General features: G+C 34.6%; 1 protein-coding gene across 2 annotated transcripts in view; it reads left to right on the forward strand.

The window, feature by feature from the left end:
* Nucleotides 1-1,946: 1,946 nt before the first annotated feature.
* The window catches only part of LOC145677806 (activating signal cointegrator 1), a 38,792-nt gene continuing 26,263 nt past the window's right edge, over nt 1,947-14,475 (forward strand). The window contains exons 1-2 of one of the 2 annotated variants that reach the window (XM_081748145.1): nt 1,947-1,984; nt 8,694-8,812. In XM_081748145.1, coding sequence (XP_081604271.1) covers nt 1,962-1,984; nt 8,694-8,812 — 142 coding nt within the window. In that variant the 5' untranslated portion in view covers nt 1,947-1,961. Of the gene's footprint in view, nt 1,985-2,014; nt 2,342-8,693; nt 8,813-14,475 lie in introns of those variants that run through there. The other variant, XM_081748142.1, reaches the window with a different exon arrangement.

The raw sequence follows: 14,475 nt of genomic DNA on the forward strand, positions 1-14,475 counted from the left end.
AATTCTTATTATATTAGCAATCTTACTATACTAGCAGGGAAACCACAGAGTTCCAGGCAAGTTAGGTGCTTGCGGTTAAGATCTCTCAGAGCTCCAGACAAGCTAAGAGGCTTGATTCAGGTTAGATCTCTCAGAGCTCCAAACAAGCCAAGAGAGAGGAATCGACAAGTCGATACTGAAGACCCTCATAGTGTTTTATATCCTCTTTGGGATAACTATGGCGCTACTGACCTTTTTTGTCATATGACCTGATTATGATAAGGATTGTTGTCGTCTACTTCTTGTAGTAGTTGTAGTAGGAGAGCACATTGTTTTGTTTATAAATAGAAATCACGTCTTGGTGTTTACAAATATGGAACACGTATAAGATATTACAATATATTTCAAACATAAAAAATATGTGCGTGGTGTGAAAGTAAAATAACGTTCTTGTCCTGTGCATTTTCTGCATTGTGTTAACTGATATATATACCAATTGTAATTGTAGTGTTTATTGTTTAAATTATATTTTATGAAATAAGAAGTTAAAGTGAAAACCCATATAATTTAATCATGGCAGTGCGAAGCTAATTTCTCAACAAATCGTTCGTAATAAATTTTATTCTTCATCTTTACTGTTTGTAGCCGGAATAATTAAATATTCCATGCAATGAGTAGGTTCAATAACTAGTTAGCAACATAATTTAAATGTGTCTCTGCAATCATAAAATTAGGATAATATAGTGTAATCTATCAATCTCATGGCAAAAATAACTTTGTTTTACCGTAGGTGATAGAAAGAAAATTATAATTCGTGCACTTTTACAATAGTACATCATTTTTTTAAAATTCTTCTATTCGCTGTACATCTACAGAGTATATATCCCTTCTAATTCCAATAGCTTATTGTGCATTTACGAAGAAGCATGACGCAGGGTAATTCTCATCGACGAAGTTTAATGGACTTATGAAAATGCATTTACTTCGTAATATTGCATATATGAAAAACGGAAATGTTTATTTATTTATTTATTTATTCAGCACACTACTCTTTTAAATTAAAATAGATAAAAAAAATAGTGGAAAAATCCATTCTACCCAAATTACGATATTTTTATGTTCCTCTACGATTTTTTCGGTGTTAAAGATTTCCATCAGTGGATCCTGGTGACTAATTTTGATTTTCCGCACCAGCAATCGCGAAATGCGGTAGCTTACACTGCGCAAGACAGAAAAAATCAATTACGACTGTTATGCCTATTATCGTAATCCAAAAGATAAATTTTGCATTGGTTGACGCAAATGGTAATGGAAAATATGAAAGGGATATATTTTTGTCTTCAGAAGTTTCTACAATGAAAACAATATGAATATGAATATGAATATGAATAATGATTTATCTTATTCGCTCTAAATACTATACCTTTGTTTATCCGTAACAGTTGTTGTCGCTGGTTGTGATCTCTGTGTTGTTGTCAGCTGCCTGAAAAATTATTGGAGAGAGGATTTATAATTCTCCAACCATCAGTAGAGAAATTTGTGTAGGGGAATTCAATAGTGGCCGTTACGGCGAGTGCCTATGAGTGCTCTGTGAGGAAGAGAGTTGAGTGGTATCTCCTATACACCTACGCTACCCTTACACTTTCTTTTACATTTACACGTACATTTATACATTTATACATCCCCCTTCTTTTTCTACTCTTTGTTTTTTTTTTTTTTTTCATTTTACACTTCCCACTTTCCTCTAACTTTTTGCCCTGTTCAACTTTGTTTTCAGCCCTCTTTCAGTGTCTGAACTCCTTTCCCGTTTTTGACCTTTTTCTCGATTGTGACCTTTCTTCTCAATTGTGTCCTGTATTTTATTCAATATTGTTTCTGAATCATAAGGATTGTGAGGGTTGTCAAATCCTCACACATTTGACACTTTTCCGTTCTTAGCACAGATGACTAGCGAGCTGGTGCACCTACCTATTTGACCGGGAATGGTCTATATCAAGACAAGAAAGTAAAAATAGTGTAATATTATTATTAATATAATTTTCATGATGATGATGATGATTTGTGAAGATTTTATTTAAATATGTTATATTTAGGGAACAAATAAAAAATATACTAACTGTTCATCGTAAATCACATGTTCATGTCGATGTGACTCAGATATCGAGTGTTCATGGGTGTGTGAATGGAGTGAAGTGAATTTTGAGTTTGATTACAATTAATGCACAAAACGTAAACTATTAAAAGTATCATATTATAAGCTTAGAAAAATGCCAGGAACGTGTGATTCAAGCGTTCTGAAAGACTGGGTAAATGCCCAGTTATCAGAATTATTAAGTTTCCCGGTACCAGATGACATGTCAAAGTACGTATGTAGTGCTTTTATTAAGATTTCTTGTCGAGAATAGAAAGTACTTAAGACATGTAAAGGATACTGGTAAATTTGACAATGTACTCATTTTAAAGAATTATAGGAGACAAAATTAATGGGTTGAGTTTACATTAGTGCAGTTGGTCTACTTAATCCAGGTGGTGAAGATTGAGAATACTGATGTTAATAGTAGTTCACACATGTACTTATTCACTGCATCGACTGTACTTTAAGCAATCATTTTTTATGTGTAAACTTGGATTCTTAGGTGCATATTCAGCTTAGAAGGTCTTTAAGTAATATGCCACAAAATTATTTTGGAAAAAGTACTAACCAAATTATGCTAGTTTTCCACGAAAGTATAGCATTTAATATCTCCCCAAAATCCATCGACTACTCCAGAACTGATAACTGTGACGTGAGCCGTTGTAAGCGACCTCGTTTTTGCGGATACCTACCATTGCTGATGCGCATGCTCTCCCCGGATACACCCCTTGTTACAGCTCGGGCCCCCTCTGCTACGCTCCCGTCGTGACTCTTAGCATTCGTACAAGTTGGTACGTATTTGTGCACTGTAGTTTTTATGACATGTCCACACTGTGTTTATACTCATCACAGTTACAAATAACGAACCATAATCACTACTAAGTAAGCTCTAGTCACCACTAGTGTTGTGAAGGCCTGAAAAAAAAAAAACGGAAATTTTGAGTAAAAAAAGTTTTTTTTACCATTTTTTTCTTGTGCTTGGAAAGAAACGGAAAAATTGGGAATATTTTCGAATATTTTGCTACATTATGCTTTCGAAATTAAAACCATTTTATATTTACTAGTTTACAGTTAAGGTCATTGAGTGTTTATGTGTCCTGTATTAGAATAGGAAAAATTTGTGTCAAGAAATATATTTGCACCACTCCTTTAAAGTTAGCACAGTGATAGAATGGAGTTATGACCACAAAAGATACTAAAATAAAATTAATTAAGATAGACGCTTTTAAATTAAGCAATATTATGAAGTTCCCACTTTATGGCACGGAAGTGTTAAAATAACGGGGCCAGAATGATTTTAGTTAATACCGGTATGTTAAAATCAAATATATATTTTATGGAGATACGATCTTACTTGTTTGTGTAAAATTTCTGAAAATTTTGAACCCATTAAAAAAAAAAAAAACTCGGAAATATCGGCAAAAACGTGAAAATAGAATTTAGAAACTATTTCTTTGCCTGATGTTAATCTTATTTGCTGTAACGTGTCTGCAGCGTGTATATATAATGTATTTCGCTAGCAGGAAAAGTACTTAGAGCAACAGGTTTTAATTTTATTTTTTTAGTTTTCTGATTTCTGGTAAAAATCCGTCTTTATTATTTGTATATTTTTCGAACAACTCAGAAAGAGAGATGATCTTATTTACACATACATATACACCACACAAGTGTAAATTTGAGTAGCGAGAAATATATTAAAGAATTTAACATGTGAAACTTCCGTTTATTACTATTAAATAGCAAAATACTCGTTCTTCGCACGGGGAGAATACGTTTCATTTAGGACATAAAGGACACCAAAACTTAGGGACTAATTTAGTTGAAGTTAGTTCATTACGATTTTTGTTAGTCCAAGTTAACGAAATGCAACGACTTAATTTGCATATCAGTAAGAAAAGTGAATACTGGTACGAAATATTTGAGTCTAGTTTAACTCTGACCCATTTATACATAAATAGATGCTAAAGCACTTCTGATTTCAATAAATGCCTGTCGTGAGGTTTGTATGACCTCCCAAAAAGTACGCATTACGATATATTTTATCAATAGTAAACATTAATAAAACGAAACAATATTTAGAATTTTTCTTTGATTGCAATTCCATAACAAACCACAAAAAAATAATAAAAGAAATAATAATAAACCAGAAAAAAAATAACAGAAGAAATAATAATAAACCAAAAAATAACAAAAGAAATAATAATAAACCAAAAAACAACAAAAGAAACATTCGTAAACTTTAAAAAAAATAGTTGCTTTTGTAGTATAATCTTTTTGAGTAATGAATGAGGAATTTAGGTCTGAATATAATACGAGTAATATACGGGAGTGAAACCTGATAACCCACAAATGTGTTCATCAAGATTTTACGAACACACATTTTTACGAACATTTTTCGCTTTTTCGTTTAAAACAAACAAAACTCGTATGTTTGCCAAAATCCACTTCTTTTTCACTGTCCTCACTGACGCGACGCACCCCCGTGTTACCGCACAGGTCCACCTGCTTCGTCCTACTCTGACTCGGTTAGACAGCATTCGTCTTTTCAGTGGTCACCTAGTACAAGTTGGTTTGTGCTTTTGCACTGTAGTCCTTATGCCGTGCATTCAGAAACCGTATTTATACGCAAATAGAAAAAGAATTGTAATTTTTCAACAATTATCTCTGGTGGCTCCCTTGAATTTTATCTATGCCAAATGAATTTTTTTCATGTCGCCCAGCGTAAATCTTAGAAGTAAATTGGTGAACGAACTACAATTATTTCTACGTGATGCGCCAAAACTACACCTGCACGACTGGCCTATTAAAATATCACAAATTTCTTCTGCAAATTTTTCATATATAAGTATATCCGTATTCTCAATTGGCACCGGAAAAGGTACTATTTACAATGAGAACAAACCATCATATTAATGTTACAAGCAGGTCTTGCCTTACGCACATTCTCATTATCCCTGCGCGAAATTGCCAACTTCGCTCCTCTATATCTTTAATGACCTAGTGCCATTTGAAGCATGTTTTTCGCAAATGAAAAACATAATATTGACGCGCATAGGCCTACGCCAGAGTTGTCATTATATATTCACTAAATGCCTAAAATATATCGTAATACTTGAAAAGTCTTATTTCCAGGGTTTGAAAAAAACCCGGGCTTTTTTGAAAAAGCCCAACCCACCTGGGCCCATATAGGTTTTTTCGGGTATTTTCGGGGTTAATTGGGTTTTTTCGGGTTTAATCGGGTTTTTTCGAAATATTTCAATGTCTTTGGGGTAAAAGTGTTAAAATGTGACTTATATTTCAAGATTGTCATTGTCACAACTTGCAACAATTTTCTACTCACTGCCGTTTTGAAAAAAGGGCCGCCATTTTGACATTTTACGTTGGTATACCGCCAAAATCTATACAGGAAATTTAGAGTGTCTCGTGCGTGTACTCTGAAAATTTTAACTTAAAAGGCCGAAAGTTGTACCCTGTAGTGTATGTGGTAGAGGCAGACAAACGAATTGAGTTGATTTCGGGTTTAACGTCCCTTTCAGCAGCGAGGCTATATGAGACGGGACCTACTGATTAAAGTGGAATCCGAATCACATGAGCTCCCGCCGGGAAGCAAACCCAGGTCACTCACGCCGACGACGTGTAAATTAACCGCTTAGCCATGAAGGACCTCGGCAGACAAATGAACAAATGTAGACCAAGTCATCTAGAAGCCTGACTGACGTTCGCCAAATATGAATACCAAAAGGGGTCTATTAATTTAAAACAAAGATACAATTCATGTTGTATGAAATAATAAATGTTTCAAAATGTCACATGAAATTAACATCTTCCAGCGTAAATAAACCTGCCATATTTTCTCCATGAGAATACGGGACACCTCAGATCCCCCCTCCTCAACTTTCCAACACAATGAATTGAACTATAGTCTGGTTATGAACAAAAGTGTAATACGCCGCGGTGGCTCAGTGATAGAGCGTTCACTTTGGTGCATGGGGTTTCTAGTTCGATCCCAGCTCACGCCAAGTGAACTTTGTGGTGGACAAACACCTTGTGCGTGGATTTTCTCGGGATTCTCACATTTCCTCCCACTTTCTTCATTTCGTCATTTCATTCATTTCTCATCATCACCGTCATCTTGAGCATAGCTGGCATAACCGTGAGACTAAAAGTAAAAGATTTCATTTTATTTAATTTATTTATTTATTTATTTATTTTTTTTTTCAAGAATATAATTGGCGAAAGTTCACTAAGCAGCAGCTGCTTTTCTCTCTTCGTACACAGCAATTAATTGTATAGACTAAAGATGCCTAAAAACTTAAGATGTGCTATAAAAATGCTTTACAGGAAAACAATATACAAATTATTTAAATCAGTGGTACAATCTACCTTCAATATTTTTCGCGCGTTTAGCAATATTTATTTGCATGGCTGTATTTGCCAAAATTACGTTCGTCAGTTTAATCTGATGAAAAGCTGATTTTTCTCCCTGTGTCGTGTGTAATTGTCAGGACCAGATTTACAATTTCTAAGACCTGGACCAAAGCACAATTCTGTGCCCCTAGCCTCTGAAAAAGATTATAATTCTTGTTAACTTATCTAATGTGTTGCTGGAGAATAGGTCAGCCATCTTTCCTGTGTTTGTAAATGTAGAAACACTCAAAGCCTTTTTTTTTTTAATTATTATTTTTTTATTTTTTTATTAATGTTCCGGAGAGTATTCGAGTTTCCATCAAGTTCAATGGAAAAAAGTAGCATTGCAAATTTCACTCGTTATCAAGTCGAATAGGGTGGTGTAGTAACTTCCTCGAAACTGCTACATGCAACAGCGTACTGTTCATGCACTACTTACAGGATTCCCAGCCAATGTCAGAATTTTTTGTTTTTCACTTTTCGAATAAGCTGATATTGATAGCAGAAATATAACGGAGTTAAAATACGGACATTTCCCTGTCCCGACTAAATTTACGGGAACAGGGGACACTCGGGGCCCAAAAACGGGACTGTTCCGTTTTTTACGGGACGTATGGCAGGCTTAAGCGTAAAATAAATAGTTTTATTGTTAAAGTATTCATTTCCGATCCTTCTGCGTTTAATTCGGGAATTTCCCGAGTTCTTCCTTCAGGCGTGTACATCAAAACTTCCACTAGTATGGAAATTTGAACTCACTTGAAATAGTAAGCGTTACATAGTCTTCGGAACCCCGAGCATTAAGCTTCTTAAATTTGACAAGAAGATCTATGCTGTTGCTGGTGTTTATTCTACAGAATGCTTATTTGAAGAGTAGCAACAAATGATTGAACTAAACTGTTATTGTTCAACCAGATTTTAGTTGAAAAACTTGAGTTTTACAGCAAAGGTAAGAAATAATACCAATAGTTTTAGTAATGTATTTACATATGTACTATTAGTACCGGTACCTATGACCTTAAACCCGTCAAACGTATGAGTGATAACGTCCCTCGGTGTCGCCGAGTCAATGAGCACACTATTCACGGAAAATATTTTCTAAAGTACAAAGTTGCTTATTTTACTTTAAAAGGCTATAAGCATAATCCATACATTAAATTGTTCTATAACTATCTCAAGCTTTTTTTTTTTTTTTTTTTTTAATTTATTTAGTGCATTCAGAGCTTTATAAAGGTCTTATGTTGAATGTTGTTGTACGGTATACCTTAACTTGTAAACCTCTAATTCGCCCAAGGAAAGTCTAAAATCTGATAAAAATCACTTACAATGTGATCACCTTAGTTGTACCAATAATATACTAACAAATAAGTCAAAAACCCAGGTGGGTTTTTTCAGGTGGGTCCAACCCGAAAAAACCCACCGGTTTTTTTCGGGCTGGGCCCACTTGGGCAAACCCTGCTTATTTCATAAGCGAGCTAGCATTACTTCTTGTAGGGCATAGATTCAGTGTAGACGGAGTAAGGTTCGCCTAGACTTGTTTGCAAAAAGACGATTCTTTTATGACTCGTTGCAGAGTGTGGGAGCATGAGTGAGCAGGAACATCCTTCACTTAAGACTATCTTGCGGCTGTGCACACACTGATGGCATTATAATAACTAGTAAATTACATATTCCTACAAACCGATCTGGAGCCTTGTAAAACAACAATATTTTAAGTCTATTCAGCAATCACGTTGCTCTGAAGATAGTTTAAAACTGCACAAAGTTATGCATTAAGGTGATCAGCTGGCCCGTTTTTAACAGAATTGTCCCTTTTTTTCATAATTGCATCCATTATCCTAAGAAATATATATAAAATATCTCATATTTAAAGAATTTATATACTGGACATCATCGGCATCTATGGCCTTAAACCCGTCATTTATGAGGGATGATATTGCGGTTGGATGCGTTTACGAAGTATTTTGTGTCAATACTACTAATGCACGAAATAAAGATAAGGGACTTCAACATAGCTAAAATAATTGTATTGAAGCTAAAATAATTCTAAACCCAGTTCAGTCTATATGAATTCCAGTTAAAACTTAGAAATTAAACAAAGAAGATTGAACCTTTTTTTTATATAAGGATTTAAATTAAATTGTTTTTCAGTAATGCATTTCTCTTAACATTTCAGGTATATTTTGTCGATTGAAAATTCAAGAGATCTAGAACAGTACCTAAGTGATCTTTTAGACTTCAGTAATAAACGTCATTATCAGTTTTTCGTAGAACTACAACAGAAACGGCACCCAGGTAAGTAGAATATTAGTTTGTAGTACAAATTTTACCTGAATTGGCTTTTAAGCAAGATTTTTTCTTAATATCTTGCAATATGAATTGTGTATAACAATCAGCAGAACATTTAAATTTAGGGGGCTGATTGTACCTCGCTTGTAAGACAACTTAATACTACGCTATAACTTATAAGTTTAAATTAGAATGTTAATAATGATTGAGAAATAAGATAATTAATTTCGATATATTTGGGAAATGTGTAGACATTACTCTACAGCTAGATTGGACTTTGGTTAAATACAGTTGGTTCGCCTTTCTTTAAATGTAGTGGTACATAAGCTGTAACATTACTAGCAATCATTTTAACAAGCCAGGCATAATATAATACTCACTTATAATAACAGCAGTTTTGATTTTCAGTATGTTTAGCTTTGTCTTGTCTACACGCGAAATTTTTGAAGTTACTAAGTAAATTCTCTTTTAGAGATTTTTCACACTCGTAACTACGAAATCTTTACTTGATTTTTTAATTTTTTTTTAATGTTCTAGATACTATTCTTAATTGGAAATAATGCTGTCACAATATATATAGGGCGTTAATGAACTATACCGACAAACTGTAAAAGCTGATTCCTTACATCAAAAAAGTGTATAGTTTCAAAGCTAGGGCTGTCCAAAAGTGCGAAAAAGGCAGTTTTCAAGAGGCCCTATTTCAAATTCGAGAAACTGGATGGTGGTCCTTATTAGCGTAAAGGAAGTCACGCATACGCAATCCAAAAATGCATATTTCATTAATGTCCAGTGGGTGTACAGAATATTCCATGCAGGGTGAAATTCCCAGACTTACCATCAATCGAATTTTGAGATATGTTCTGACTTTATGATTGGTCCAAAGCAGGCAAACGATAAGCCTAGATAGCAGTGAATACCGAATCCTTTGGCACGATGTCGGAAGTGTTAAGGATCGGCAGCAGCAAGGTCTCTTGTACTCGGGAAAATGGATGCTGCAATGTTTCCTTTCACGCTTATAAATGAAGAAAACGTGAAATATACCGTGACGCATCGCATCACACATTATTCCGAACAAACAAACAAACAAAAATGGAGCTGCCGGTTGGTAACACTTACGACTTCCCTCCGGAGCATTGGATGTCCATTGCTATCAAAGCTTACTTTCTGCCTACTTTGGACCCTCCTTGGAATCAGGGTATATCTGAAAACTCTATTGAGAGCATATCTGAGAATTACACTCTGTAGTGAATACCCTGTACACCTATCGAAAATTGACGACATATGCACTTTTAGATTGTGTATGCATGGCTTTCTTTACGCTGATAAGCACCACCATCCACAGTTTTTGAAATTCGAAATAGGACCTGTTGAAATTTGGCTTTTTCGCGATTTTGGACAGCCCTAGCTCTGAAACTATGCACTTTCCGCCATAGATTCATATGAACTTTTTCTCTTATTTTGATGTCAGGAATCAGCTCTTAGAGTTTGTCGGTATAGTTCAATATATATATATATATATATATATATATATATATATATATATATATATATCCTCAAAACAACGGAATGAAACTTATCCTCTGAAGATTTTTTTTTTCTTAAAAATAAGGAGAATAGAAAATTCATCAAATCTTTTGCTTGGAATATTGTACCTTCTGAACAAACATACTAGACATAATAGAGAAGTGATTAGACACTTTCAAAATGTGGATATGAAGACAATTAGTTGAGTAGAATAAAGGGATAACTCGAAATATTGGAAGATAAAGAAGAGCAGTGTTAGATTTTAATTGATGAATGACTTTTAAGAGAACTGTTCTTACACTAAGGCGAGGAAATTGGTGCCTTCCTGTAGTGGCTAGTGCGTGCGTGCGACTTTGGTTCACGTGGTTCTGAGTTCGATTTCGGTGGAAGAGCATCGTAAATTTATTTCACATTCATTTAGTTTAATTAATCATACGTCTCCTTTGAGGGCATAAGCGAGAACGTTAAAGTAAAAAAAAAATGCATTTGATTTCTTTTTCCGAGGAAATTGGAGGATGAAAGTTGTCCAAAGAGGTTTTCAAATTGAGCGCCAATTACTTACCAGTGATATCAACACACTTATGATAAGAACAAGGCCATAGAAATGGGTTATGTGATACGATGAAACAATGAATTTCATTCATTTATTAAAGGGATGGGGTTAAAATATTTTTTCGTTTTGTATTTGTTATTGAATATATTTCTGTTTTTAAAAAATGTTCCGCCATTGAAAAGTATTTCGTGAAATAGTTAAATAATTTTAAACTCATGCTGTTGCTTTCGTATCTTATTTTAAGACTTCCAAGTTATGCTATGCATAAGTATCGGAAGTCTTATAAAATGGCTATGTCCGTCTGTCTGTATATCGACAGATATCAGAACAAAAACGGTAAGACATATCAAGAAGTTTTTTTTTTCTTTTTTTTTCCTCCCTCCAATGGATAGGACGTCTCAAGAATAGGTTCTGTCTTCCTCGCTAACCTATTATTCAGATCGGACCTATTATTAGCTAAAATTAATCATTTGTGGTTTCAACGTTTTTGCAGAAAAACAAAAACGGTAATAGAGAGCAACAGTCGGCTTTATTGCAATCGATTCATAGCCTCAAGGAAAGATATCGTCACCACCCGCAACGCTGGCAAAACCTGGAGTGGTTGAAATTTCTATTACTCTTTCAATACTAATTTCCATAGAGCTAAAACGGTAAGAGATCCCGAGAAGCATTTTTTCTTTTTTTTTAAAAAAAAAATAATCTATTCAGCGTCCCAAGAATTGATTTCATATCCTAAGCTAATCCTCTATTGAAGCCGGAAGTGGTAGAAATTAACCGTTTCCGATTTCAACGTTTATCACCATAGAACAAAATCGGTAATAGATAGTGACAAGTGGTTTCTTGTAGTAGGTTCAGCATCTCAAGAGAACATATCGTCACCACTGCCAACACTGTACTGAAACCAGAAGTAACTGAAATTCCGGTTTGAATACTTATTTCTATAGAGCAAGAACGGAAATTATATCTAGAAGCGGTTTCTTACGATCGACTCAGTGTCTCAAGAATAGATCCCAAATCTTCCGTTAACTCTCAAATTGGAAGTGGTAGAAATCAAGCCTTTCCGGTTTCAACGTTGATCGCCATAAAATAATAACTGTAATAGATAGCGATAAACGGATTTCAGCAATCGATCCAACGTCTGAAGAGATCATACCATCACCATCCGCAACATACTACTAAAACCAACCGGCAGTGGTTGGAGTTTACTTGCACTTCCAATTTTAATACTTACTTCCATAGGGCAAAATCAGTAAGGGATATATATATATATATATTAAAACTTTTTTTTACATAGACTCAGCTTCCCAAGAATAAGTTTTGTCTCGACTTTTATCTCTGTTGAAACCGGAAGTGGTGAAAATGTACGTTGATTCGATTACAACTTTGATCATATAACGACTAAAATGGAGATAGTTAACGACAATCAAATTTTGGATATGGATTCAATACCATGAATATGTTTCATCTCTCTTTATTTATTTATTTATTTATTTATTGCAACTAAAAGTGATAGACATCAGTTACCACTAGCATTTTTTATCTTAATCCCCATAGGGCAAAAACAAGAAGAGGTAGTAAGTAATGACTTTTTTATATGGATTCAGCGTCCGAGGAACTGAATCTGTCTTTGATCTTATACCTCTATTTCATCCAGTAGTTATAGATATACTACTACAAGCGTGAGTGTTGAGTTCATAGTTTGGAAGTCTGCGGTAGTTTTACACTGTGAAACGAAACTCACTTGTTCATTTATGTAATGCCCAGTATATATGCTACATAGTTACAATATCCAAAGCGAAATATTGATTAATCTTTGTCCTTATTTTAAGGCCAAAAAATATTCTTGATTTTATTTCTTGTTCTCACTTCATATGTTCACAGATAATATACATAAGAACTGAAAACTAGTTTTATATTTTTAGTTACTTCTCTTTCTCACCTCAATAAGTAACACAGAGTCGTTTCGCTTTTTTGTGCTTTTAGCCATTGTTTTTATCCCCGTCATAGGCGAGTGGCTGACGCTCATGCTTTCCCTGCGCGTGGCCCTGTGTTCAATTGTCACTGGAGTACTTGCCTAGGTTACAAGCCCCGATAAGTAGTTTGGATTTCTCTTCAAAGAGTAGGTTCCGTCTTGTATAGTATCGGTGCCTTCCATTTCAACGTAGGCAAAAAGGAATAAAATTGTACCATCATCATCTTAGATATTGTTGAAACCTTTTGTATAGAAACAATACGTGTTTCTAAGGACATTTTTTGTCGAAAAAAATTCCCGCCAAGTAATGGGCCATCAAAGACGGGGAGTACAATTTATGAATTCTAGAAAACGGTCAACTTCGGAGCCCCACCATTCAGCTATGGAGACAGGTAGAGTTATAATTCTTGTTGTGGTATCTACATAGGGATATAAATAAACTATATTTTATTATAGTTTGGTTTGCGCATACGTATCTTTTTGTACATAATTAATAAATAAACGTATTTTAAAATTCTGTTTTCACGGTTGTTCGACCTAGTTACCCGCTTTCCAAAAAAAGTATCGCTTCTGTGTGCAACCGCTCTGTAGAAAAAAAATCGAGAAATCGTTAAATTTTCAAAAATCGCTATTTTTGGACGCCATATTCTAGAAAACACCATATTTTAAAATTCTGAAAGTTTGCCAGATGATTCAACTTTACATGAATAATAAACATACCAAATAGCATTCTCGACCAATGCTTCATGAATTAACTCTAGCGAAGATACGTTGATATTGATGTCGCAGTTAGCAACACTGGAAACAATAAAAGTGTAACAATTTGATGATATTTGTGGTTCATCATGACTACATCAAGAAAATCCAAAGAAAATTAATTGCTACCGAAAAGCATCCTGTTAAAATTCAAGATACAAATCTATTTTACTGCATGTGGACTTCGTTGAAAAATGGACTGTTATTCTGCAAAGTGAAATTCAGTTATTACCGGAAAAACGAGAAAATTTCCATCTTTACGACAGTCCAGAAAGCACTTTCCTTCGTAACAGTGCTTGGCAAAAATTCAAGTATGTTTTCTCTTCAAGATAGACGAAATAATTAAAATGTTTTGCTTGTAATGCTGTGACATCGTATAGGTGTTTTATTAATGAAACTGTTCTTTGTAAATGATTAGGTGAGATTAACTTTACTATACTCTCACTGAGACATGCTATTATAGTACGGCCGCTACGTCTCTGGCTCTGACAGTTCAGCATGTAGACAAAACAATGTTGCCAATTTGCCTTTATAGATTATTTTCTTTGGCTTCGGTTCTGAAAAACTAGCTATTGTCACCAATTAATAAGAATACTTCTTAACAGCACACCCAAACACACAAAAAGAAAGGAAAAATGCTGCAATAACCAAACACGATCTCAATGCAGTTTTCAGTAAACTATGCACAAACAAAAGGAAGAATACGGAATGGCAACAACGTCTGGTTTCCATGCCAGCGCGGTGACAGCTCGGTCACTCATTGGGCCTTATGAGGGTGTGTCAAATGTAGTATCAACCCTCGCTTTCTTTTTCGCATAGCTGTCTGAGCCAGAGATACAGCGGCCATACTATAGTCATATGTTT

This window comes from Thermobia domestica, chromosome 2 (genome assembly GCF_964235325.1).
Source record: "Thermobia domestica chromosome 2, izTheDome1.hap1.1, whole genome shotgun sequence".
Lineage (NCBI taxonomy): Eukaryota > Metazoa > Arthropoda > Insecta > Zygentoma > Lepismatidae > Thermobia > Thermobia domestica.